This window comes from Schistocerca serialis, chromosome 1 (genome assembly GCF_023864345.2).
Source record: "Schistocerca serialis cubense isolate TAMUIC-IGC-003099 chromosome 1, iqSchSeri2.2, whole genome shotgun sequence".
Lineage (NCBI taxonomy): Eukaryota > Metazoa > Arthropoda > Insecta > Orthoptera > Acrididae > Schistocerca > Schistocerca serialis.
The window spans coordinates 575291371-575316501 of NC_064638.1; the positions used below are offsets into that span (position 1 = coordinate 575291371).

The 25131-nt window shown below is 43.3% G+C and overlaps 1 protein-coding gene across 1 annotated transcript in view; it reads left to right on the forward strand.

Moving 5' to 3' along the window:
* The window catches only part of LOC126476459 (guanine nucleotide-binding protein-like 3 homolog), a 92937-nt gene extending 70669 nt beyond the window's left edge, over positions 1-22268 (forward strand). The window contains exons 9-11 of the mRNA XM_050103543.1: positions 1512-1758; positions 2051-2228; positions 22089-22268. Coding sequence (XP_049959500.1) covers positions 1512-1758; positions 2051-2228; positions 22089-22177 — 514 coding nt within the window. The 3' untranslated portion in view covers positions 22178-22268. The remainder of the gene's footprint in view (positions 1-1511; positions 1759-2050; positions 2229-22088) is intronic.
* The last annotated feature ends 2863 nt before the right edge of the window (positions 22269-25131 follow it).

A 25131-nucleotide genomic window follows, 5' to 3' on the forward strand; every position in this document is an offset into this window, starting at 1 on the left:
CCTCCTCCTCTCTCCCCTCCTCCCTCTCTCCCCTCCTCCCTCTCTCCCCTCCTCCCTCTCTCCCCTCCTCCCTCTCTCCCCTCCTCCCTCTCTCCCCTCCTCCCTCTCTCCCCTCCTCCCTCTCTCCCCTCCTCCCTCTCTCCCCTCCTCCCTCTCTCCCCTCCTCCCTCTCTCCCCTCCTCCCTCTCTCCCCTCCTCCCTCTCTCCCCTCCTCCCTCTCTCCCCTCCTCCCTCTCTCCCCTCCTCCCTCTCTCCCCTCCTCCCTCTCTCCCCTCCTCCCTCTCTCCCCTCCTCCCTCTCTCCCCTCCTCCCTCTCTCCCCTCCTCCCTCTCTCCCCTCCTCCCTCTCTCCCCTCCTCCCTCTCTCCCCTCCTCCCTCTCTCCCCTCCTCCCTCTCTCCCCTCCTCCCTCTCTCCCCTCCTCCCTCTCTCCCCTCCTCCCTCTCTCCCCTCCTCCCTCTCTCCCCTCCTCCCTCTCTCCCCTCCTCCCTCTCTCCCCTCCTCCCTCTCTCCCCTCCTCCCTCTCTCCCCTCCTCCCTCTCTCCCCTCCTCCCTCTCTCCCCTCCTCCCTCTCTCCCCTCCTCCCTCTCTCCCCTCCTCCCTCTCTCCCCTCCTCCCTCTCTCCCCTCCTCCCTCTCTCCCCTCCTCCCTCTCTCCCCTCCTCCCTCTCTCCCCTCCTCCCTCCCTCCCCTCCTCCCTCTCTCCCCTCCTCCCTCTCTCGCCTCCTCCCTCTCTCGCCTCCTCCCGCTCTCCCTCTCTCCCCTCCTCCCTCTCTCGCCTCCTCCCGCTCTCCCTCTCTCCCCTCCTCCCTCCCCCCCCTCCTTCCTCTCCCCCCTCCCTCCCTCCCTCCCTCCCTCCTTCCCTCCCTCCCTCCCTCCCTCCTTCCCTCCCTCCCTCCCTCCCTCCCTCCCTCCTTCCTCTCCTCACCTCTACCTCCCTCTCCAAGATATTCTGCTGCAGTTGCATATGTCCTATTGTTAGATTAGATCAAAACCACATTAATATTTACGTGCTTTAAACATACATATGTATATGGAACAATAAAGATTTAGGTAATAAATTTAATCCAAATTGATCATTGTGAAACAAGAAATCAGGTCCAAATGAATTCATTTTTTGCTTATTTTTCATTGCATTTATTTGTGTGACAACTGTTTCTTCACAAACAGTTCAATGCTCGTCGTACCAGTCAGCAAACCACAAGCTTTAATAGTAAGCAAGATTGATTTTGACACTTGGTGTAAGAATAATAATGCCCAAATAATTGTTATAAATTGTACGAATCTCAGCCATTTTCAGAGCGGAAGTTAGTTGTCACCACGTGTGCAAATGAATTCTTTGAAGCTTATCATGTGTTTAATCTTTTATTGCTTTAATGTGGCTGCAACCAGAAACCATTTGTTTTAAGTGCGACAATATATTCTTTTTGTATTAGTGAATGAGAAGAAGTTTCAACATATATTTTTTTTAGTTAAAACCTTTAGTTCATGTATCTTTTTGTTTGTGATTTTAGAGGTAAAATTAAGTACTACACAGTTCCACCAGAGGACATCACAGATGCACATGTAAGCTCTGCAATTGTGCAGGAAGCAGTTGCTGAATTTGACATAGCTTCTTTTGAAGCTATGGAAACGGAAGTACTGGGCGCATTGGAGTCCTCTAGGAAACAATCTGTAGCAGAAATTAGAATGGAATCCAGTGGACCTGTTGACGCAAATTCTGTCTTTGAGAAGATGGAAGTTGAGAATAAGAGTGAACTTGTATGTATTGCATGGTGTTTACTTTCAGTATTATAGCAGTACTTATGTCGGTTACCTCTGATAAAATTTAGAAGTCTACCATTGTCTGCTTCAGCAGAAAATATTTGCCTTCTTTAGTTTTAAGAAAAGATCTCTTTACATCAAAATAATTTTTTTTATTTTCAAAATGCGTAGCTTACTAATGGTACAGAGGCTGATGAAATATTAGGAAATAACTGTTATGGGAGTTTACATTAAAATTTGTGCAGTTATTTTTGCATCAATTAATGTTTGACTCCATATTTTATTTCAGCTTCCAGACAATGTATCCATTGCATCTAATAAGAAAAAACTACGTTGGAGGAAAGGAAAGGCAAAGGAAACAACTAAAAAGAAAGAAGTTTCTTTTGCAAATGCTGATGGGAATGAGAAACTGAATAACTTTAAGAAACTGCAATTTAAAAAACTGAAAAAAGAAAGAGCTCGGAATGGTAATTATATTTGTTTATTGCTTCACAGCGCACCTTTCTGGTTTTTCTGTGTCTTACCTCTCATTCAAAATATTCCCATTGATTTAAATAAAAACAAAGTGAAAGTGTAGTATGGTTTCAAAAACAATTTTCATAGTATTGCAGATAATCCAACAGTGATGCTAACTATTGGGACATGACATGTGTTCCCTTCTTAATCAAACAAAGTATGCCGTTGCTTATAGTATTAACAAGTATATTTGGATTGAGTTTTTGTAACAAGGCCTCAATGAAGAATAGTGGCTAGAAAACAGGTATTCTTGTAAAGAAAGGTAACAAAGTTGGGGATGGAATATAGCAATAAGCACATTGAAGAAGAAGAAGAAGAAGAAGGGGGAGAGGAGAAAAGAAATGTTAAAAAGGTGACCAAAAGAGAGTAAATAAGTTGGACTGAGTATGAGGAACAAAATGAAAGAAAATGTGCTTTGTAAATAAATTGCCACAACTTACTTTCAGCCAGGGAAGCATATTAAACAACAATATGTTATAAGAACCAAATTTGTTTTGGAACTCAAATTTTGTTTGGTTGCATTATGTGACAAATCTAAGGCAGTGATACTAGAAGAAATACCACAGTCTCTGCTGTCTTGTGTAATTTTGTGATATCTCTAGTTTTGTGTCAGCACAGAGCCTGCATGAGGGGTACTGCACTTTGTCAAGTATTATAAATAATTTTCTGTGGACAGAAGTATTAAAATGGTGTGATGGCTAGACTGCCACATGGTTTTATTGGACAAAATTAATTCAGGCTTCTTTGTATTTGTCTCTCATCTCTTTTGTGATTAAGTGCAAGACCACCACAGGGCCCCAAAACCTTGCAGTGCTACTTTTCTTTCTGTGCTGCAAGTCTATCATTCTGTTCCTTTTTTCCTCTCTACCTTTCCATTGGATGGGTTTCTTTTTGCCAACTGTGCTCGGATCTGCTTTGTGTTTTGAACAACAGTTTTCTTACCTTCCAACCTTGTACACCTTTTCATTATTAATTATACGGTCCCCTTGTTGGGTCTGACTTTATTCTTCTTTTCTGAACTGTACAGAAGTGCGGATCACACAGGGAAGGTTGCCCAGCACAACGTTTATTCCATCTGTGTGCCTTTTTCTCTTTGCACCCTTCTTTCTTGTAACAGTACTACACCCAAAACACAGCAAGGTAGCCATTCTGTTGTGGGTGTGGGTGTGGGGAATATCATCAAGTACCTGCACTGTGGTAGCCTTCTGATCATGCAGGGATCACATTGTTTGAGTCTGAGCTGGAAACTCCCCACGCAAGCTAAGGAGTATATGCCTGACAGGGCTGGGGCAAGAGGCTCTGGGCAACAGTTTACTGAACATGAACTGTTACAGTGGCTGGATGGTGCCCCTGGGGAGATACCCCATTCGGAGTGGGTGGTATCATGGTGTGTACATGAAGTGAATTAAACTTTCTGTTGCTGGTGGCTGCATGGCCCCAGCAGTCTCTTCTGAAGCTCCTCTGTCCCAGAATCGGGGTTAGACAAGCCTTCACAGGAGTCTAAATCATCTTAAGGACAAGAAGTAGTCCTCCAAAAAGAGGGGAATTTTGATGGCCCCTTTGCTGTCAGACCCCAGATCTGCGTCTCTGAGGAATTCCTGGTGGCCCCAATAGTCCCCCCACCACCCCGCCCCCCCCCCCAAACACACACCCATCCTGATTCGGAACAAACATGTATTGACGGTGTATCTTCACAACCACTGGTAGCAGGCAGCACTGGGACATGACCTGCCTCCTTGGTCCCTTCACGCCACCACAGGATACTTGTAGCGTGATCGTCCAGTGGAACTATAGCAGCTTTTTCTGCCACTTGGCTGAGCTACAACATTATTTGTGCAATTCCTCTGTTTCTTGTATTGCCCTGCAGGAAACTTGTTTCCCAGCGACGTAGTTCCTACCCTCTGTGGCTGTCAGGGCTGTTTTAAGAACTGCACTGATGATGAAAGAGCATCAGGTGGTGTTTGCACGTACGTTCTGGAATCGGTTTGGATGCTGTGGCTGTTTGTGTGAATACATCTCTGGAATTTACCATATGTAATGTGTATCTGCCTCCAGACGATGAAGTGTCCCAGAACGCATTTTCTGCACTATTATCTCAGCTCCTCCCACCCTTCCTAACATTGGGTGCCTTCAGTGTCCGCAATGCTTTATAGGGTAGAACTATGACCTCTGGCTGTGATAAAGCTGCACATCAAAAGTCTTTCAAAATGTATTGCCCGCCCGCTCGCTTCAGAAACTAACATGCTGTGTTTGGCGGGATAAGAATCTATACTTTCGTAATAAAAATACGAAAATATGGAGCGTAAATGTTACTGCACATCAAAGATCTTTCCAAAATTTATTTTTCCAAGATTTTTCGTTCCCTGAAGTGCCAGGAAGTTCAACACTGCTGTATACAACCTTTACCATTCAAAGGATTGATCTTTTTACAGCTCCGAGGGAAAGTATACTGTGACTTATAGAAAAACTGTATTTGTCACTTTGGAAGAAATGTATTTTCACGTGGAAAAAAGTGTTTTTTTAACCGGGAAATCGGGGAATTTTTTTTTTCTTGTCCACGTCTACAACTTGTAACTTCACGCTACCTGCACACCCAAATGGCAGCTTTCTAAGGCCGACTGGAGGCATTACTCCTCCGTGGCAATCTTCGATGAACAACATTTCCCCAGTTTTGGTGATCATGTAGCATATCTTACAAACGTTATCCTTACCGCCACAGAACTTTCCATTCCTTGCACTTCCTCTCTACCGCACCGTGTCTCAGTCCCTTTGTGGACTGAGGTGTGCCGCGATGCAGTTTGCATGCAGAGATATGCTCTCCGCATTTTTAACCATCATCCTATGATGGCCAACTGAATTCATTACAAACAGTTGCATGCACAGTGTCACCGCATTCTTTGGGATAGCAGAAAAGCTAGCTGAATTTCCTTTACTAATTCTTTTAACAGTACCATTCCTCCACCCATCATCTGGGCCAACCTCCGACGGTTGTTTGGCACCATGGACCATTCCCCTATTTTCCGGCATGACAGTAGCAGATGATGTCCATCTCGATCACCTGGACCACTATTTTGCGGAGATTCTGAGCTCCATGCACTATATCCCTGCCTTCCTCCATCAGAAGTGAGTGGAGAAGGTTCAGGCGATACCTTTCTCTTTGCAGAATCGTGAGTGCTACAATGCCATCTTTACTCTGAGGGAGCGAGATCATGCTCTCACTTCATCCCGATCCTCCGCTCCAGGGCCGGACAGTGTTCACATTCAGATGTTGCAGAACCTTTCTCTTGCAGGCAAGCATTTTCTTCTTCATATGTACAATCCCATCTGGGCAGAGGGAATGTTTCCCAGACGCAGGCGTGAAGCCATTGTCATTGCCATACCTAACCCCAGCAAGGACAAACACCTTCCTTCTAGTTATCGCCTCATTTCTCACACCAGCTGTGTTTGCAAGTTGATGGAACACATGATTCCTGCCTGGCTGGTATGGTGGCTAGACTCTTGCAAGTTACTAAGCACTGCACAGTGTTGATTTCAAGCTCACTGCTCTGTGGTTGGTCATCTCATCTCGTCACTTTGTCAACCCATATCATGAATGGTTTTCTCTGGAAATACCAGACTGTGACCGTATTTTTTGATTTGGAGAAGCCTATGACACTGGCCGCATCCCCCGTTTCCTTCAGGAATTTTTAAGACAGAGTTTTCGTGGTATGTGTGGATTCTGCCTTGTCGGGCACCTTTATAAAAAAAAAAAAGCGACAAGCCTCAGCAGTGTTCTCTTTGCTATCGCCATTAACCCTACAATGGCGTGTCTCCGGCCAGGCATCTCTCGCTCATTTTTTGTTGACAATTTTGTGATCTGTTGCAGTTCTCCATGGACTTGGCTCCTCTCTCGCATCTTCGGCAATGTCTCGATTGTCTTTTGCCCATGGAACGTCAACAGTGCCTTTCACTTTTCCACTGACAAAACCATTTGTATGAATTTCTGGCAGCGCAGTTGGTTTCTCCACAGTCTTTACATCTTGTGCGTGTTGCTCTTCTGTTCGTTGAAACTAAGAAATTCCTGGGGCTCATGCTCGATAGGAAACTTTCTTGATCCTCCCACGTGTCTTACCTGGCTGTCCACTGTACACGGTCCGTCAATGTCCTCCGTGTCCTCACTGGTACCTCCTGGGGAACAATCGGACCACCCTCATCCATTTGTATCGGTCCCTTGTCCATTCAAAACTAGACTAAAGGTGTTTCATTTATGCATGTGCATGTCCATCCCTCTTACGTTCTTTCAGTAATATCCACCATTATGACATCCATTTGGTCACTGGCGCCTTTTATGCTAGACACAATTGAGTCTTTATGCTGAAGCTGCCAAACGTCCAATGTCATAGTACCATGACTTCCTCTTTAGCAGTTATGCATGCCGTTTGTCTCCCATGCCAGGGCACCCATCCTACACCTCCTTCTTTGACACCTCCTTGGATTGCCCGTATGGGGCACGGCCCTCTTGTCTGTAACCTTCTTGAGTTCATTTTCGGCTCTTCTTCCGGCAGCTTAACTTCTCGCTACCCGCCACTTTCCCAATGGGTGTGAAGCCTTCACCATCTTGTCTTCATGCAGCGGCCCGTGCTCACCTTGGCCTTCATTCAGTTTCTAAAGACATTACTCCAGCTTCGCTCTATCGTCATAATTTCACGACCTTTGTACAGAACTTTTTGATAGTAACTTTCTGTACACATTTTGTGTACGCTTATGGCTCTGACTGACCATGATATTGCGTGTACCTTTGTCATTGGCACTGATGATTTTCGGTATTGGCTTCCAGAACACTGCTCAGTATTTACAGCAGAGCTCTTCGCCCTATATCAGGCCCCGCAGTACATCTGGAGACACAGGCTTTTCAATTGCATCATCTGCTTCGATTCTCTGTGCCCTTCAGAGCCTCAGTATGCTGTACACCATCCATCCCTAAGTGCAAACGGTTCAGGAAAGCTGCCTCTTGCTTGGTCTTGATGGAGTCACTGTGATGTTTACGTGGGTTCCAGGTCACGTGGGTCTGATGGGAAATGAGGCTGCTGATGCTGTTGCCAAGACTGTAGTCCTCGTACCTCGGCCCGCTAGTTCTTTCATTTGCTTTGATGATATCTGTTTTACTGTCTGTCAGCAGGTGGTGCCAGTTTGGCGTCACCACTGGTTCTTCCTTCATGAGAACAATTTCCGGGAAATTAAGCCTCTTTCATTAGCTTCGACGCCCTTCTTTCGGCCCTCTCGCCATGAGGAGATCAGTTTAGCTAGGTTGCGTATTGGGCACTGTCTTTTTAGCCATTGCCATTTGTTAAGTGGTGCTCCCCCACCACTATGTGCTCATTGCCCTCAACCGCTGACAGTTTGACATTTTCTGATTGGAGTGGCCCTCTTTTAACCACTCACATTCTCATTTATGTTTGCCATCTGAGTTAGCAGCTGTTTTATCAAACGATGTGCAGGCTGTCGACTGTGTTTTACTTTTGTGTGTCTTAACAATATGGCAAAGGACATTTGATCCCTAGTTTAGGACCTCCATTTCTCTATGGTGTATTTTATGGACCTTTCTCCAAGACCTTGTTTTTAACTGTGTTTCCTTCTGTTGATGCTTAACGTGCAGTTCTTTTTAACTCCATATCCCCCCCCCCCCCCTCCTTAGTGTTCTATGGTTCTGACATGGTTGCGTATGACCCTAGTTGTTTTTGCGCCCAAAAACAAAACAAAACAAACAAAACCCACCACACGGAAGTATCAATGCGGTTGCCCAGAGCACAACTGCAGCCATTCTGTCGGCAGCTGACTCAGCGATACCCTCTTCCGTTGCTGGACCCACGAAATTGCCTAGACCATTAGAGATAAGTGACATCCATCAATGGAGCATCTCATTGCTTTTAAATGGCTCCATGACCAGGTCTGCCACCTCATCGAAGGACAGAATCAGAAACGCTGGGATGGATAGGTTGCTACCATTGGACCACATACCCCTCTTTTGGAGGTTGGGGGAGGATTCAACATCTCTATGGACTCCAGTACCCCGCGAGTGTATTTGGTGTCTCTGTGAATCCAGACACTGTTGCCTAACATCTTGCTTTTTATTATGCTTGAGCCTCTGCATCTGAGAATTACCAGCCCGCATTTTATATCCTCAAACTGTAGGTAGAGTGACGCCCTTTACCCTGTACTACATGTCAGGTGGAACATTATAATGAGCCTTGCAGTGACCGGGAATTCCTTAGTGACCTACCCCTTTGCTCTGACACAGCTCCAGTGCCAGACCGAATCCACAGTCAAATGCCCAAACACTTATCAACGGATTGTCAACATCACATCCGTGCCATTTTCAACCATATCTGAAGTGGAAATGAGTTCGTGTCTCAGTGGCGAGAAAGCACAATTGTCTCAGTACTGAAACTGACTAAACATCCCCTTAAGATGGACAACTATTGGCCAATTAGCCTCACTCTCAGATGTATGGTGAGTTAATGGCTGTGTTGGTTCCATGGGTCTCCGTATCTTTTGGCTAAACCTCAGAGTGGTCTTTGTTGTGACAATTCAACTGCTGACAATTTGGTCTCCCTGGATTGTGCTATTTGGTCAGCTTTTGCCTAGTGTCAGCATCTTATTACTGTCTTCCTTGACATTGGATCTATGACACCACACAGCATCGCCACAAGCTCGCTACCCTCCATTTGTGGGATCTCTGGGGCCAACTCCCAATTTTTATCCAGAACCTCTTATCTCAATGTACTTTCTGGGTTTAGTTGGTGCTTCCTATAGTACTCCCCATATACAAGAGAATGGGGTCCCACAAGGCTCTGCATTGAGTGTGCCCCTTTTTGCAGTAGCTGTCAATGGACTAGCTGCAACTGTGGGGTCTAGTGTCATTAGCAGGCAACCTCTGGAGAACCTGCTGTACCTAAGTTGTATAAAGCTTAGTCAGGCATGTTGGACTCTGTCTGAGTGGCCCTTATTTCCCTAGCCGCTCATGTGACTGAGATAGAACCCTCGAAATCATCATCTTCTCCTTCCAGGAGAAAGGATGTACCACCTGGGAGTATTCACACCCATTCATCCAAAAGAATGAGAGAGGCTAGTCCTCCTGATAATAAGAGTACTTCGGACTGCAGTAACAGGCCTCATGCAGTCGTGAATAACAATGTGTCTCTGGTGATACAGAGGAAGGAGGGGACATTTGAAAAAGCGTCTCCCTTTTATATCTATAAGGGTTTGGAAGGTCATGCTGGAACATTAAAATCTATAAAACGATTACGTAATGGGTCATTGTTGCTTGAAACTAACAGGTCAAAGCAGGTAGACCTTTTTAAGAAATCACAGAAACTGGGTGACTGTGATTTTGTTGTTGAGATACACACCTCTCTCGACTCCAGTAAGGGCATTGTCACATGCCGAGATATCATGGACATGGACATAGCAGAACTGAAGCAAGAAATCCCAGGGAACGGTCTATTTGGAGCAATAAACGCATAGGAATAATGGAACTGGAAAGACTGCCACTTTCATTGTCACATTCAATTCTCCAACACTGCCTGAACATTGTATTGTGGGGTTCCTTCAACTTAAGGTTTGGCCTTACATTCCAAATCCTAAGCGGTGCTATAAATACCAGCGTTTCAGGCATACAACTATGAGTTGTGGAGGTGATGTGATCTGTGAGAACTGCGGAAAATCCGCTGATGACGCTGGGTCTTACAGCCTGTCTCTATCTGCATCAACTGCTCTGGGAACCACCCAGTCTGGAGTTAGGACTGCCCTGTTTTTGCTGAAGAATGCAAAATACAGGAGATAAAAGTGACCAAGCGGATCCCCTATGCCGAAGCCAAAAAAGAATATAAGGCAATGGAACCCCCTGTCTTTGACACCTCATATTCTTCCATAGTGCAGAAACCCATTCCCAAGGTGGATGCTTTGACACAGACGACACCTAGTGTGCCTGTATCCACCACAAGCACATGTACTTGCATATGTACATGTCAAGGACAAAGCAGTCCAGGCAGCTGCACCAGGAAAGACCACCAATAGTTACGCAGCAGCATCCAAAAGGTACAAGAAAAGCAGAGTGCCTCTCAATGCCCCCTTTCCCCCTCATCCTCGAAGGACAGGGGGCAGGGAAAGTCTCACATCGTTCAGGTCAAAGGCTGTCCCGAGCGCTGTCAGACGTCATTCTTTTCCATCTGACTGATGAGCAGGACATCATGGAGTTAGATGCCTTGGATCCAGGCAGCCGCTCCACTCCCCCTCGCTCTTCAAGTGCTTCAAGTTACAATACTAGCATGTCGTGACACAAACTAATGTTAGCCTATCAGAGGATTTATAATTTTGACCGTGCGTGTATGTCTAACAGATGAAGGTATCGGACAGTAATTTTGAATATGGTGAATTTAACAGAAAAACTAAACAGGCTTTAAACTTTGGAGTTTAATGAAAGTAGTAAGTTTTGTATATGAATGAAACAATGAGTGGTCGCTAGCCCAATTAAGCACATGAATTTGGAAATACATATTTAAGAAAATTGAATATTAGTTGTTGAAGTGGCTTTCATAAGATTTCCTTTGGATAGCACACTGGATACAAACAGACATAGGGCTATCTAAGCTGAGGGTAGCAGTAGTTACCAGTAATGCACAAACCAGTAATCACAGAAAGCAAAATTGTAGTCAACTCATAATAATGACAGCTACAATCACGATCATTATGTGACTCAGTACTGAGGTGTTATTGCAGGAAGCGCCAAACTAAAGTTGGACGTGGAGGGGCTTCTAACATAACCGACATGTAACAACCAGTAATAAAAAAAAAAAAAAAATCACAATTACACTGTTTATACTTCCATTTCTAGAAATGTATCAGATTTCCTTTGTAGCAATAATATGAGAAGAATATGGTGGGGACCCTAAACTGATACTGTATCACTAGTCAAACTCTTATGATTATTTCAGTAGCAAAATTTAATTCTTGGCTTCGCTCGGAATAGTTTATGTTTTTATCCTTTTCAAGGCAAATTATTCAACACTGAGCTCAATTAACTTCAAAAATTTGTTTATGATGACAATCAAAACTAAATTAAATTTCAAATGAGTATAACTTATTTGCCTTTTATCATCACCTGTGAAGCAGGTATTTTAGACAGTAACATTTACACAGTCTGGAACTGAATTTTTGCAAAACAAAACTTTGCAATAAGTTGAGAGTATTTTAGTAAAATTCTAACTAACTTCAACTTTTGCTAATCCTTGCACATTTGACAAACATGAATAAATCACTAGTTCATTTTAAACATGATACTTGGATTTATGCCGGCCGAAGTGGCCGTGCGGTTAAAGGCGCTGCAGTCTGGAACCGCAAGACCGCTACGGTCGCAGGTTCGCATCCTGCCTGGGGCATGGATGTTTGTGATGTCCTTAGGTTAGTTAGGTTTAACTAGTTCTAAGTTCTAGGGGACTAATGACCTCAGCAGTTGAGTCCCATAGTGCTCAGAGCCATTTGAACCATTTGAACTTGGATTTATAAACACCTGGAAGAGGACCCTGCATAGGTTCATGATCAGGATGGAAGATATGGTTTTAAACACAGGTTTATAGCACTTGGATTATTATTGAAATTACACAAATTAACTGGTCTGTGCTCTGATACATATCTGTATGCATGAAGCCGGTGGAGCAGTGGGGAAATTGTGGTGGCAAGCAACATGACAGCTAATTGTACTCAAGGCTCTTGATGTTTGAATGCTCTATACAATTTGTTCTTGGCAATGGATTTTTAACATGTTAGAGCATTCGTTATTGCCGAGAGTACCATGCAACAGCCAAATCTACATCTGAGGAAAAATTCCTTGCAAAGCGGCTTCCAATTGCCTTCCTTGGCACTGTCGATGTGTACCATGCAACGGCTAGCCATTGACTGTGTACCGTTCATGCCAAGTAGGCGTCCAGTTCGATCGCCAGAACCACCTTTTGCATCGCACCAAGCCACTTCTGTTGCGGAGGGACTTCCATACGTCTTTCACATATTACAAACACAAACGCCCTAAGCATGAACCAGCTTCCAATACACATTGTTCATCTTATAAACTTACATATATTATAAAATTTCATTATTTTAAACATCATTTAGCTTTTTCCATATATACATTACAATACTTTAAATTTGGGTCACAAATCAATGACCTTAATCAACAAAGAATACACACTTCATAATTACAGATACACAGTTACATAATATAACCCTACTTCTAATCGATATAAGTGTTACAAACTCCCTGGTGGAAAGATAGGGGCAAATTATAACTACACTGATGACATGGCTTCCATACTACAGTGGAACATGAATGGGTTCAGGACTCATGTGGAGGAACTGAAATGCCTAGCACAGGCACGTCCCTTGTGCTTTTGTTTACAAGAAACACATTTTAAAGATACAGATTCCCTGGCTACAGTGATATACGTTATACTGCAAGTATGACCTATGGGTGGAAAGGGCCAAGGGAGATGTCGCAGTGTTAGTCACTAATGCGCAGCACTCCTCTGCTTTCCCCTTGGTTACTGACTTGCAAGCAGTTGCAGTTCAAATTCATGTGTGTTAAAGGATCACTGTTTGCTCACTGTATTTACCTCCGCAAAATGCACTAGACTCTGAGTCTCTCATGGATCTTACCGCACAACTCCCGCAACCATTCCTCGTGGGAGCCTTCAATGCCTGTCATGTCATGTGGGGCTTGACCAATACCTGTATTTATTTATTTACACATCAAGTTCCATAGGACCAAATTGAGGAGCAAATCTCCAAGATCATGTAACGTGTCAGTACATGAAATTATAACATAAAAGTAGTCACAGATAACAATAAAATGTTTATGAAGCCAAAAGAAAAGTCAAGCCATAAGTTTCAGTAAACGCAGTCAACAATATAACATAAGAATCAGCTTAATTTTTCAAGGAACTTCTCAACAGAATAGAAGGATGACCCATGAGGAAACTCTTCAGTTTCAATTTGAAAGTGCGCGGATTACTGCTAAGATTTTTGAATTCTTGTGGCAGCTTATTGAAAATGGATGGAGCAGTATACTGCACACCTTTCTGCATAAGAGTTAATGAAGTCCGATCCAAATGCAGGTTGGATTTCTGCCGAGTATTAACTGAGTGAAAGCTGCTAATTCTTGGGAATAAGCTGAAATTGTTAACAAGAAATGTCAGTAAAGAATATATATATTGAGAGACCAATGTCAAAATACCCAGACTATTGAACAGGGGTCGACAAGAGGTTCGTGAACGTACATCACTTATTGCTCGAACCGCCCGTTTCTGGGTCAAAAATATGCTTTTAGAATGGGGAGAGTTACCGCAAAATACAGGGCTATTACAAATTATTGAAGCGATTTCATAAATTCACTGTAGCTCCATTCATTGACATATGGTCACGACACACTACAGATACGTAGAAAAACTCATAAAGTTTTGTTCGGCTGAAGCCGCACTTCAGGTTTCTGCCGCCAGAGCGCTCGAGAGCGCAGTGAGACAAAATGGCGAAAGGAGCCGAGAAAGCGTATGTCGTGCTTGAAATGCACTCACATCAGTCAGTCATAACAGTGCAACGACACTTCAGGACGAAGTTAAACAAAGATCCACCAACTGCTAACTCCATTCGGTGATGGTATGCGCAGTTTAAAGCTTCTGGATGCCTCTGTAAGGGGAAATCAATGGGTCAGCCTGCAGTGAGCGAAGAAACGGTTGAACGCGTGCGGGCAAGTTTCACGTGTAGCCAGCGGAAGTCGACAAATAAAGCAAGCAGGGAGCTAAACGTACCACAGCCAACAGTTTGGAAAATCTTACGGAAAAGGCTAAAGCAGAAGCCTTACCGTTTACAATTGCTACAAGCCCTGACACCCGATGACAAAGTCAAACGCTTTGAATTTTCGGCGCGGTTGCAACAGCTCATGGAAGAGGATGCGCTCAGTGCGAAACTTGTTTTCAGTTATGAAGCAACATTTTTTCTTAATGGTAAAGTGAACAGACACAATGTGCGAATCTGGGCGGTAGAGAATCCTCACGCATTCGTGCAGCAAATTCGTAATTCACCAAAAGTTAACGTGTTTTGTGCAATCTCACGGTTTAAAGTTTACGGCCCCTTTTTCTTCTGCGAAAAAAACGTTACGGGACACGTGTATCTGGACATGCTGGAAAATTGGCTCATGCCACAACTGGAGGCCGACAGCGCCGACTTCATGTTTCAACAGGATGGTGCTCCACCGCACTTCCATCATGATGTTCGGCATTTCTTAAACAGGAGATTGGAAAACCAATGGATAGGTTGTGGTGGAGATCATGATCAGTAATTCATGTCATGGCCTCCACACTCTCCCGACTTAACCCCATGCGATTTCTTTCTGTGGGGTTATGTGAAAGATTCAGTGTTTAAACCTCCTCTACCAAGAAACGTGCCAGAATTGCGAGCTCGCATCAACGATGCTTTCGAACTCATTGATGGGGACATGCTGCGCCGAGTGTGGGAGGAACTTGATTATCGGCTTGATGTCTGCTGAAGTACTAAAGGGGCACATATCGAACATTTGTGAATGCCTAAAAAAACTTTTGAGTTTTTGTATGTGTGTGCAAAGCATTGTGAAAATATCTCAAATAATAAAGTTATTGTAGAGCTGTGAAATCGCTTCAGTCATTTGTAATAACCCTGTATAATACCATATGACATAAGCGAATGAAAATATGCGAAGTAGACTAATTTTTGTGTCGAATGATCACTTACTTCAGAAACCGTTTGAATAGTAAAAATGGCAGCATTAAGTCTTTGAACAAGATCCTTAAAGTGGGCTTTCCACGACAGTGTACTATCTACCTGAACACCTAGAAATTTGAACTGTTAAATTTCGCTAATCATATGCCCATTCTGTGAAATTAAAACATCGGGTTTTGTTGAATTATGTGTTGTAAACTGTAAAAACTGAGTCTTACTGTGATTTAATGTTAGGTTATTTTCTACAAGCTGTGAAATTATGTCATCATGAACTGCACTGTTTGAAACTGAGCCAATGTTGCACACAATATCTTTTACTACTAAGCTAGTGTCATAAGCAAACAGAAATATTTTATAGTTACCCATAATACTATAGGGCATATCATTTATATAAATAAGGAACAGGAGTGGCCCCAACACTAATCAATGGATCAATGGGGCACTCCCCCCCCCCCCCCTCCCCCCCCTCCAATTTGACTATACCCCACTCATACCCCACATCACAGCCAGTCTCAACTCTGTGTATAATGACCTTTTGCTGCCTGTTTTTAAAATAAGAGGTGAACCAACTGTGAGCTACTCCCTGTATTCCGCAATGGTCCAACTTCTAGATCAATATTTTGTGATCAACACAATTAAATGTCTTAGTTAAACCAAAAAATATGCCTAGCATTCAAAAACTTTTGTTTAACCCATCCAGTACCTCAAAGAGAGAAGAGAATATAGCATTTTCAGTTGTTAAATTGCTTTTAAAGCTGAACTGTACATTTGATAGCAAATTATGTGGTACAAAATGATCAATTATCCCTACATAGACAGCCTTTTCAATAACTGTAGCAAACAATTATGGCATAGAAATAGGTCTAAAATTGTCTGTAGTTTCCCTGTCTCTCTTTTTATGAAGCAGCTTTACAACTGAGTAATCATTCAGGAAGCTGACCATTCCTAAAGCAAAAATTACAAATATGGCTAAATACAGGCTAACATGTGTAACACAGTACTTTAATATTCTGGTTGGCATTCCATCATATCCATGAGAGTCCTTAATCTTCAGTGATTTAATTAATGACTCAATTTCCCCCTTGTCAGTATCACAAAGGAATATTTCAGACATCAGTCTCGGAAGGGCATTTTCCAACAGAGTTATATGATTCCCTGTAGAAACTAAATTTTTATTTAATTCACCAGCAATGCTCAGAAAATGCCCTTGGGGTCGGGTTTTGAAGGGCCTCATGACATCTCATGAGCTGTGCATCCCCAACACAGATACTCACTCACATTTCTCTGGATCATTCTCAGCCATGGACCTCTCTTTCTGTTCTCCCACCCTCACTGACTCTGTTCAGTGTGAAGCCATTGACAACCTTCATTCCAGTGACCACTTCTCAATCCATGGCTCAACACCTGAAGTTAAGCCCCCCCAAAATGGATGGTGAGCAGTGCTAACTGGACGCGTTTCAGCCAACTGGCTATGTTTGAACACTGTGACAGCGTCCAAGGGTGGGTGGACCATATCATACGAGTGATCCGTCGTGCCACTGACTTCTCCGTCCCACAGTCCTCAGGTCGTCTTTAGGTGGCGACCAGTACCTCGATGGACAGATAAGTGCCGTTCCACAATCTGGAAAAGGTGTGCAGCTCTTTGACATTTTAAATACTGACCAGCAGCAGACAATCTTAGAGCCTTTAGAATCGCGAAGACCAGGGCTCAGTGCATCATTAGGGAGAGTAGGGAAAGGTCATGGCAAGTGTTCCTGGACTCCATCAATCATTCCACTTCATCTATAAAAGTATGGGAAGCCATCCGGAGGAATTCCGGTAAATGCAACCATTTACCGATAGCAGCAGTGCTGAAACAAAGGTGCCTCCAAACACCACCCAGAGACATTGCTCGGACACTGGCTGAACATTTTGCACAAACAACTACCAATGCAAGCCACGATCCAGCATTTTGTCGCTCTCGTGCGACTGTAGAGAGGGAAAAGTAGGACTTCAGGTCCAACATTTCTGAGGTCTACAAACTCTCCACTGACTGAGATTCATGACACTGCACTCAGTCATGACCAATTCTGGTACTGCATGCTTCGACATTTGCCAGCGGCATCAAAGGGAATCCTGTTTGAATCTTTTAATCTAATATGGCAGACAGGCAACTTTCCCAACTCCTGGAGGGAGGCAATTCTGATCCCTCTTCACAAACCAAGAAAGAACTGCACGTGTCCCAGTAGTTATCGGAGTATGGCCTTAACGAACTGTGCAGGAAAGCCCCTGGAGCAAATGGTTAACCGTCATCTTGTCTGTTTGTTAGAGGCCAGGCAACTCCTTAGCCGCTGTAAGTGTGGATTCTGAAATTTCTGTCCACTATTTACAATCTGACCCTCCTAGAGATGGCTGTTCAGCAGGCTTTCCTCTGTAAGCATCTCTGTGTCGGCAAATTCTTCGATGTAAGTAAGGCATCGATACTACTTAGAGACACTGTATTCTCGCACAATTGCATCAACGGGGCTCTCGTGGCCTCCCCATCTTCATATGGTCCTTCCTGCCTCAGCGGTTTTTTAGGACCCGAGTTGGTGACACGCTGTCTGATCGATTTGAGCAGGAGAATGGTGTCCAACAGGGGAGTGTTTCAAGTGTTACCCTCTTTGCCATAGCCATCAACAATATCACATTTACAGTAAGGAGTCCTGTACAGTGCTCCTTATTTGTAGATGATTTTGCTGTTTTCTGTTCCTCCTCCCGTGTTGCAATGGCGAGCAGTCAGTTGCAGTTTACAGTGCAGCAGTTAGAGGAGTGGGCTGCAAAGATGGTTTTTCAGTTTTCTGCAGATAAGTGTGTGTTTTCATTTTAATCATTCCCATCGTGTTTTTAATTTTCCTGCCTTTAATATGGGGGACACAATCCTACATTTTAGAGACACTGTGGTTTCTGGGCCTCATTTTTGATTCCTGATTGTTGTGGTTACCATACCTGCGAGACCCAAAAGCCAGAACCCAAAAGGCACTGATCATCATCATCAAGTGCGTTAGCCACAGGTCTTGGTGAGTGGACAGGGTGTATCTCCTTCAGTTTTATTGGGCTTTTGTGCGTTCACGGCTGGACCATGGTTGCATGCTGTATGGGTCAGCAAGGCCCTCTTACTTGCGTGCCATTGACGCTGTCCATCATGAGGGGATTCGGCTGGCCACAGGCACTTATCGGACCAGTCCCATACCTAACATCTGTGCTGATGCAGGGGAACCACCATTTACCATCTGGCGCCAGCTCTTCAGGTGTGTCAGTTCCTTGCAACTCCAAGTTCACCCGCACACCATACTGTTGCTCATCCACCTCTGGAATGCCTTTCTTCCAACCGTCCACGAGCCACGATGCCATCTGGAATCCATGTGCAGTGTGTGCTGGAGTCACTCAGTAGGGAGCCAGTACAACCCCAAGTCCAGGGTTTGCCTGTTTACTGGAGAGGCCCAGAGTAATTTTAGATTTGGTGCTGTACAGGACACCTAGTGCCTCTGCTTTCATTTTTAATGCGATATTCTCTGATATTTTATCGTGAGTACCACAACCCTGTAGCTGTTTTTACAGATGGGTCTAAGCAGGGGGACTCTGTTGGTTGCCCTGTTGTTTTCCCGGATCGTGTCTTCAAGGTCAGACTGCCTTCAGAATTTACCATCTTAGACACAGAATTATAAGCGATCTTGCTAGCATTGGAGCAAATGAGACATTCTCCCAGTGTTAGATTTCTCTTCTGCTCAGATTCTCTGAGTGTCCTTTACTGTCTTCAACACTTGTACCCAGCAGATACGGAAACTCAGAATATCCAGGATGCCCCCCTCCACTACAATGACTGGGGAAGGAGATGTGAAAGGGCGGATCGAGCAGCCAAGGAGGCATGTCGTGATCCTCTGGTATTTCAGTGTGCTATCCCCCTGCCTGCTATCACCTCGCTGTTGAGGTACAAAGTTATGTGTTGATGGGAAGACAAGTGGCTGGCAGGTGACCGATAACAACCTCCGTGTCATCAAGCCCACAACAGAGCCTTGGAGTACGTCCTTCCAACCACGTCAGTGGGACATGGTCCTTCTTACTTGTCTTCACATAGGTCACAACCATATGACACATGGATTCTTACTCTGGTGAGAGGACCCCCAAGTGTGTTGTGCTTGTGGTGTGCAGATCACAGTACGCCACATTTTATTTGCTGACCAGTGGGCTGCGGTGGATCTGCTGTCTTTTTTTATGTAATGATCAAACAGATGTGGTTAGGTTTTTTAAAGTTTTGTGAATTACATTTTTAACAAGATTTTAGGGAGACGTTCTTAATGTGTCAAAGGGTCGCTCACCACCCTAGATTTTTGTAAGTGGTCAGCCAGTCACATTTCCCTGTGCTTTTCTTTTAGTTCATCTGTGTTTTTAATTTCTTGATTAGCTCTCTTCCTTGCTAATTGTTTTTAGTACATGTGAGATTGCATGTGATACAGACTGACTGACTGGTCATTTCGAGTGCATGCATGTACAACACTTTTAGTTCATCTCCACATTCGTTTCTTTATATAAGTGTAAGGGCACTGATGACGTCGCCGTTGGGTGCCCATCAGATCCAAGCGCGCGTGCACACACACACACACACACACACACACACACACACACACAGAACCAATTTTCTGCTGCCAAGACATGTTGTGCACTTCTGTCACTGTCATAATGTTCTGTCCCAAATCAGAACTCTACCTCGAGGACCAAATACTCGATGTGGGAGAGTCATAACTTTTTGGGATTTGTCTTCAGTGCCTGATGGTTTCCCCATCTTTGCCAACTTAAGGAACCATGCTGATCGCATCTTAATGCTCTTTGTGGTCTCAGTATACCAGCTGGGGTGCAGACCACACTAAACTTTTGCAGCTCTACAAAGCTCTCATCCTGTCACATGTTGATAATAGGAGCCGGGCATATAACTCAGCATCGGCTTCAGCATTGTGGATGCTGGACCCGATATACCACTGTGGGCTCCAACTTGCATCAGATGCCTTTCTGACCAGCCCTTTGAACAACCTTCTCGCAGGGACTGGTGTTCCTCCCATACAGATCAGGTGTCAACAACTGCTGCTCAACCAAGCAATACAAGTTTATTGCACCACTGAGCATCCAAACTAGCGTGTCCTTTTTTCTGGTAGGAAGATCTACCCCACACAACAGAGGTCAAGGTCTGGAGTCTTGTTCACACTTGATTTTCAGAGTATCAGCTGTGAACTCCATCCTTCCCCATTGTTGCCTCTTGTCAGGAAGAAATCGAGTGTGCTCCCATTGTGTGTACCCCATGCTTGGATCTGCCTGAATCTCACCATGAAGACTCGAGAGACACTGATTTTTTGCTGCCTGTTCCTGGATATTGTTGACATATTTCCAGGCTCAGTTGTAGTATACACTGATGGCTCTATTGTCGACGGACAAACCAGTTTTGCCTACACACATGCAAGAGACAGTCAACTAAGCTCCCTGCCAAACAGATGCAGTGTATATACACTGCAGAATTGTGACTATTGGTCAAGCTCTCGTACACCTTCGTTCTTGCACTGCCAAGTCATTCTTAATTGACAGTGACTCCTTGAGTAGTCTTCAGGCTGTAGATCTGTGCGACCCTCGACGCCTGTTGGTTGCGACTAAACAGGACCTCTTGTGTGATCTCCATCATGCTGGACTGTCAGTTTCCTTAATATGGACCCCTGTTATGTTGGAATCCCAGGAAATGAGCATGCTGACCGGTTGGCCTAGTTTGCAACCAGGATGCTGACTTTGGAAGTTGAGCTAGCAGAACTGAACCTTCGGTTGATTCTGTGCTGACAATTATTCGAGGCTTGGAAAGCATATTAGTTTGCCCTGGTTTCTCTGAATAAACTGCGAACTGTAAAAGAGACCATGACCTTGAGACAGTCTTTCCTCTTTGCTTCTTGCAGGGAATTTATTGTCCTGTGTTGGCTTCTGGCCACACTTGTGAGTATCCAACACACTGTTAGTGTGGTCCACATCCTACAGGACTGCCCTAATGTGGCCTCCTTATGGCGAAATCTTAAACTTGCTGACACATTACCTCTGGTGCTAGTGGATGATGCCTAAATGGCAGATTGGGTTTTATATTTTACCCGTAAAAATGGTTTTTACTCTTCCCTGTGACATAGGGCGTGTTAGCCTCATTGGCCAATTGAGGGATTGGTGGGGTGCCCCATTGCCTGCTCTGACCGGAGGAGCCCATGGCTGCCCTTGTTTGGTGGTCTGGCCTACCTCCTGCCATTTTAATTCTTGTTATTCTTTTACATCTGTCATTGGTCAACAGATTTTTCATCATTGTTCTCCTTCCTCAGATTTTATGTTGTCCATGTAGCTAGTCTCCTTCTCAGATACTGAGTGTGTTTCCCCAGTCTCATATTGCTTTGTGGGTGGAGAACTCTTGCACCTTACCTTCACCCTTTTGCTCCTCTCTCACTTCTAGTTGCTTCTGTCTCTTGGCTTTCTTGATTCTCACGTAGAATAGAGTCCATTGGAATCTGTCTTTCATGTACTTCCTCTCTGGGTTGTATTCCCGGCTTGACACACAAAGGATTAAGGGACCGATGTCCTCATAGTTTGGTTCCTTTAATGCCATCCATCCATCTTTGTATCTGTGTACCTGTTTTGATATGGGATCTTATAAAGGCATCCTGTTCTTTACAATGTCTGCTATAATTCTATATCTTCTCCTTTCCTCCTTAAAAGTGTGCTAAACGTTCAGTGTTTTGTACGTTTTTCATGCCCACAATCACAGTGTGTGCGGTTAATCATTATAACTTTGATATGCTTAATTTGATCAGGGGGCTCATTTTTATTCATTCGAATTGGAGTGTAAAGGAACAGCGATGTTCGTGAGGCAGTCTTGTCACACATGTAAATCTAGTGACCACTGTTCAGTTTCACTTTCTCATGATGTGTAGTAATAATAAACTTGTTGATCTACGTACCTTTTGCTTTAATTTGAAATACATTGTGCTTGTTTCTGTTCACAGAGCGTAAGGCAACTGGGCTGGCTGGAGATCTCGAAGGTATTAGCATTAGCCAAGGTGAAGCATACAGTTTTGAAAAAGATTTTGTGTAACACATGTGTCTAGTGCTAGCAACACATAGTGATGCTTTCTGGTATTTTTTTACCATGTATATTGTACTGTGAATAAACTGAAAGAACCTTACATTCATTCTTTAATTGATACACAGTGGATGTAAGAGCAGAAAATAACTGCTATTATTTTTGATAATTGAATAAATTTTTATTGAATTAGCTGTTACTCTGCACAGTATTTAAATATGTAACATTGAACCAAACGAGGATGAGGAGTTTGCCACAAATTGGAAACTGAATACAACTGAATCTAGATAACATTATATAGCTTTTACATGTCTGGTTCATAGTTACAGTATTGCTGGTGTGTGCACCCATTTTTGAAATCCTTATCTCCGCACTGTCAGTTGCTTCCCTTCAGTCTTTCTGCATCTTCTCCACTTTCTTTTATATCTTTTCACAGAACACCACATTCACAGAAAACTTGCATTTGTTGAGAGCAGCACTCAGATATAAACAATCCATCAGTCTGAATGAATTTTATACTTAACAGTTTCCACTCTGATGTCAAGCCCCATTTGACACAATTTTTCATAGCTCTCACATGCTCCACTTTCGAATCTGACTGTACTAGGAATCAATGCTGAATAGTACTGCCATCTAGAACACTGATCCCAAACTGTGTTTCGCAGAACATTGGTCTTCTGTGAGAAGTAAATAAGTTCTCCTTGAAAAACTGTTAATAACATGGTAGTTTTTAAGAATTCAACATTTTGACATAACTAATTAGTTTTTAAACAGTTTCATTATGATATCTTTGTTATTAGATATGATTTAAAACTGAAGTAATCACTGAATCAAACAGGGTTTTCTCATTGTTTTAAATTTTATTGCCTTCAAAATAAATGAGGTGTTCCATCAAAATGCCAGGATTCTCAAAGTATTCCATCAGAGGAGAAGTTTGGGAGCCCCTGATTTAGAGAAGCCTGTGTTAACTCGGTCTGGAACTGTACCAGTTGTGTTGAGAGAAATGTAATTATTATATTGAACATAAAAGACACAACATTTTTTAGTTTTTCATGCACAATCCTTTCTGAGAAAGACATTGTAGAGCTTTTATAGGAATGTGTAAGTGAAAACAAGAGTCACAATGATACGAGGGTAAGTCAGTTATTATCTGCAATTGAGTTATATTTTTGTTTATTTTGGTAGTACTGCATTGATGATGCATGCTTTGTTTATTTGTTGTTATATCTTTGCAATTTTTAAGCTGCTAGGTTAGTTTTGTTATCGCTGCTCCGCTGTCTGTTTGCACCAAAGAAGAGCAACATTCAGTGATACATTTTTATGTGGTGGGAAGGCGTATCGGGTCGAAATTCATCAAAGACTTTTGGTACAGTACAGGAACAGTGTTTTGTCACAGCGGAGTGTCTACAAATGGATTGAAAAAATTCCGAAATGGTCACACAAGTGTTACGCTCAATGAAGGAGTAGGACGACTGTTTACCGCCACAAATGAAAAAAAACCATTGAGCATTCATGTGAAATGATTCTCTTAGACAGACAATTAATTATGGACAAAGTGTCACATCATCTGCAAATTAGTCATGGCTCTGCCTACAAAATCATCCACAACAGACTTTGGTTTCATAAAGTTTGTGCAAGATGTGTCCCAAAACAACTCACACAGTTGCATAAACAAACGTGCTTGGACATCTGCAAAAAAAACATTTGGATCGCTATGGTAATGCAGGGGACAACTTCTTAGACAGTATTATTACTGTTGATGAAACATGGATCCATCATTATGAGCCAGAGTGTAAATTGTAGAGTATGGAATGGAAACATCCAAATTCTCCATGCAAGAGAAAGTTAAAGACCCAACTATCCGCAGGAAAACTGATGCTTATGGTTTCTTGGGACGCACAAGGTCCAGTACTGGAACATTATGGGGAAAGGGGCACAACAATAAACAGTGTATGTTACGGTGAGTTGCTTACTGCCAGGCTAAAGCCTGCAATTCGAAGCAAACGCTGAAGATTGCTGTCAAAAGGTGTTGTGTTGTAGCACGACAATGCCCGTCCACATAATGCTGCCCACACTGCTGAAACACTCCAGAAAATCAAATTTGAAGTACTGGATCATCCTCCGTATAGTCCCAATCTTGCCTCATGGGACATCACTTGTTTGGTCCACACAAACAGGCATTAAGGGGCTGTCAATTTGCCTTGGATGAAGCAGTGAAAGAAGTGGTGCATTCCTGGCCTGCAGCTCAACTGAGAACCTTCTTTTATGAGGGCATCAGGAAGCTTGTACAACAATGGACCAAGTGCTTTGAAACGCAAGGAGACTGTCGAAAAATGATGTTCTTGTAAGTCTCTTATTTGATTATAATAAAATTTTGTAACTACTTTGCGAATAATAATTGACTTACCCTCGTATATATGATGACAGTGATTCATTTGTAAACTATTAGAATGAAATGACAATGGAAACAGTCTGCCCTGAAGAGTTTCAAAAAACATCACACAATGAAAAGTTTTTTATTGTAATGCTAATGTAAATATGTGTGAATGAAAGCACTCTTTTTGTTTTAATCTATACCCTTATTGTTAGTCAGTGGGCTCATTATTTCTGCAAAGACTCGTGCAGTTCTGTGTGATGCTAACCACCTGGATGGCTAAGATTTAAATAAGTGTGCGGCATGTGTTTACATTACAGAGTGCAGCAGGTTAAGACTGTTGTAAGCTACAAAGAAATTTTCATTGTGGGCAGAAAGTGCAAACCTCACAATGAAAATTTATTTATTCTGTAGCTGAGCTGATGATGGTGTAAGGTCAACTTAAGAATTTGTCCTTTTAGTCTCAAACAGCACATTGTCTTTTTATTTTAAATAGTCTAAATTGTTCCAGTTTCTGATACACTTGATGATGCATGTCATTGTATCTTTGCATCGTATTCTACAATGTAATATACCAAGTGCATGTTTTAAG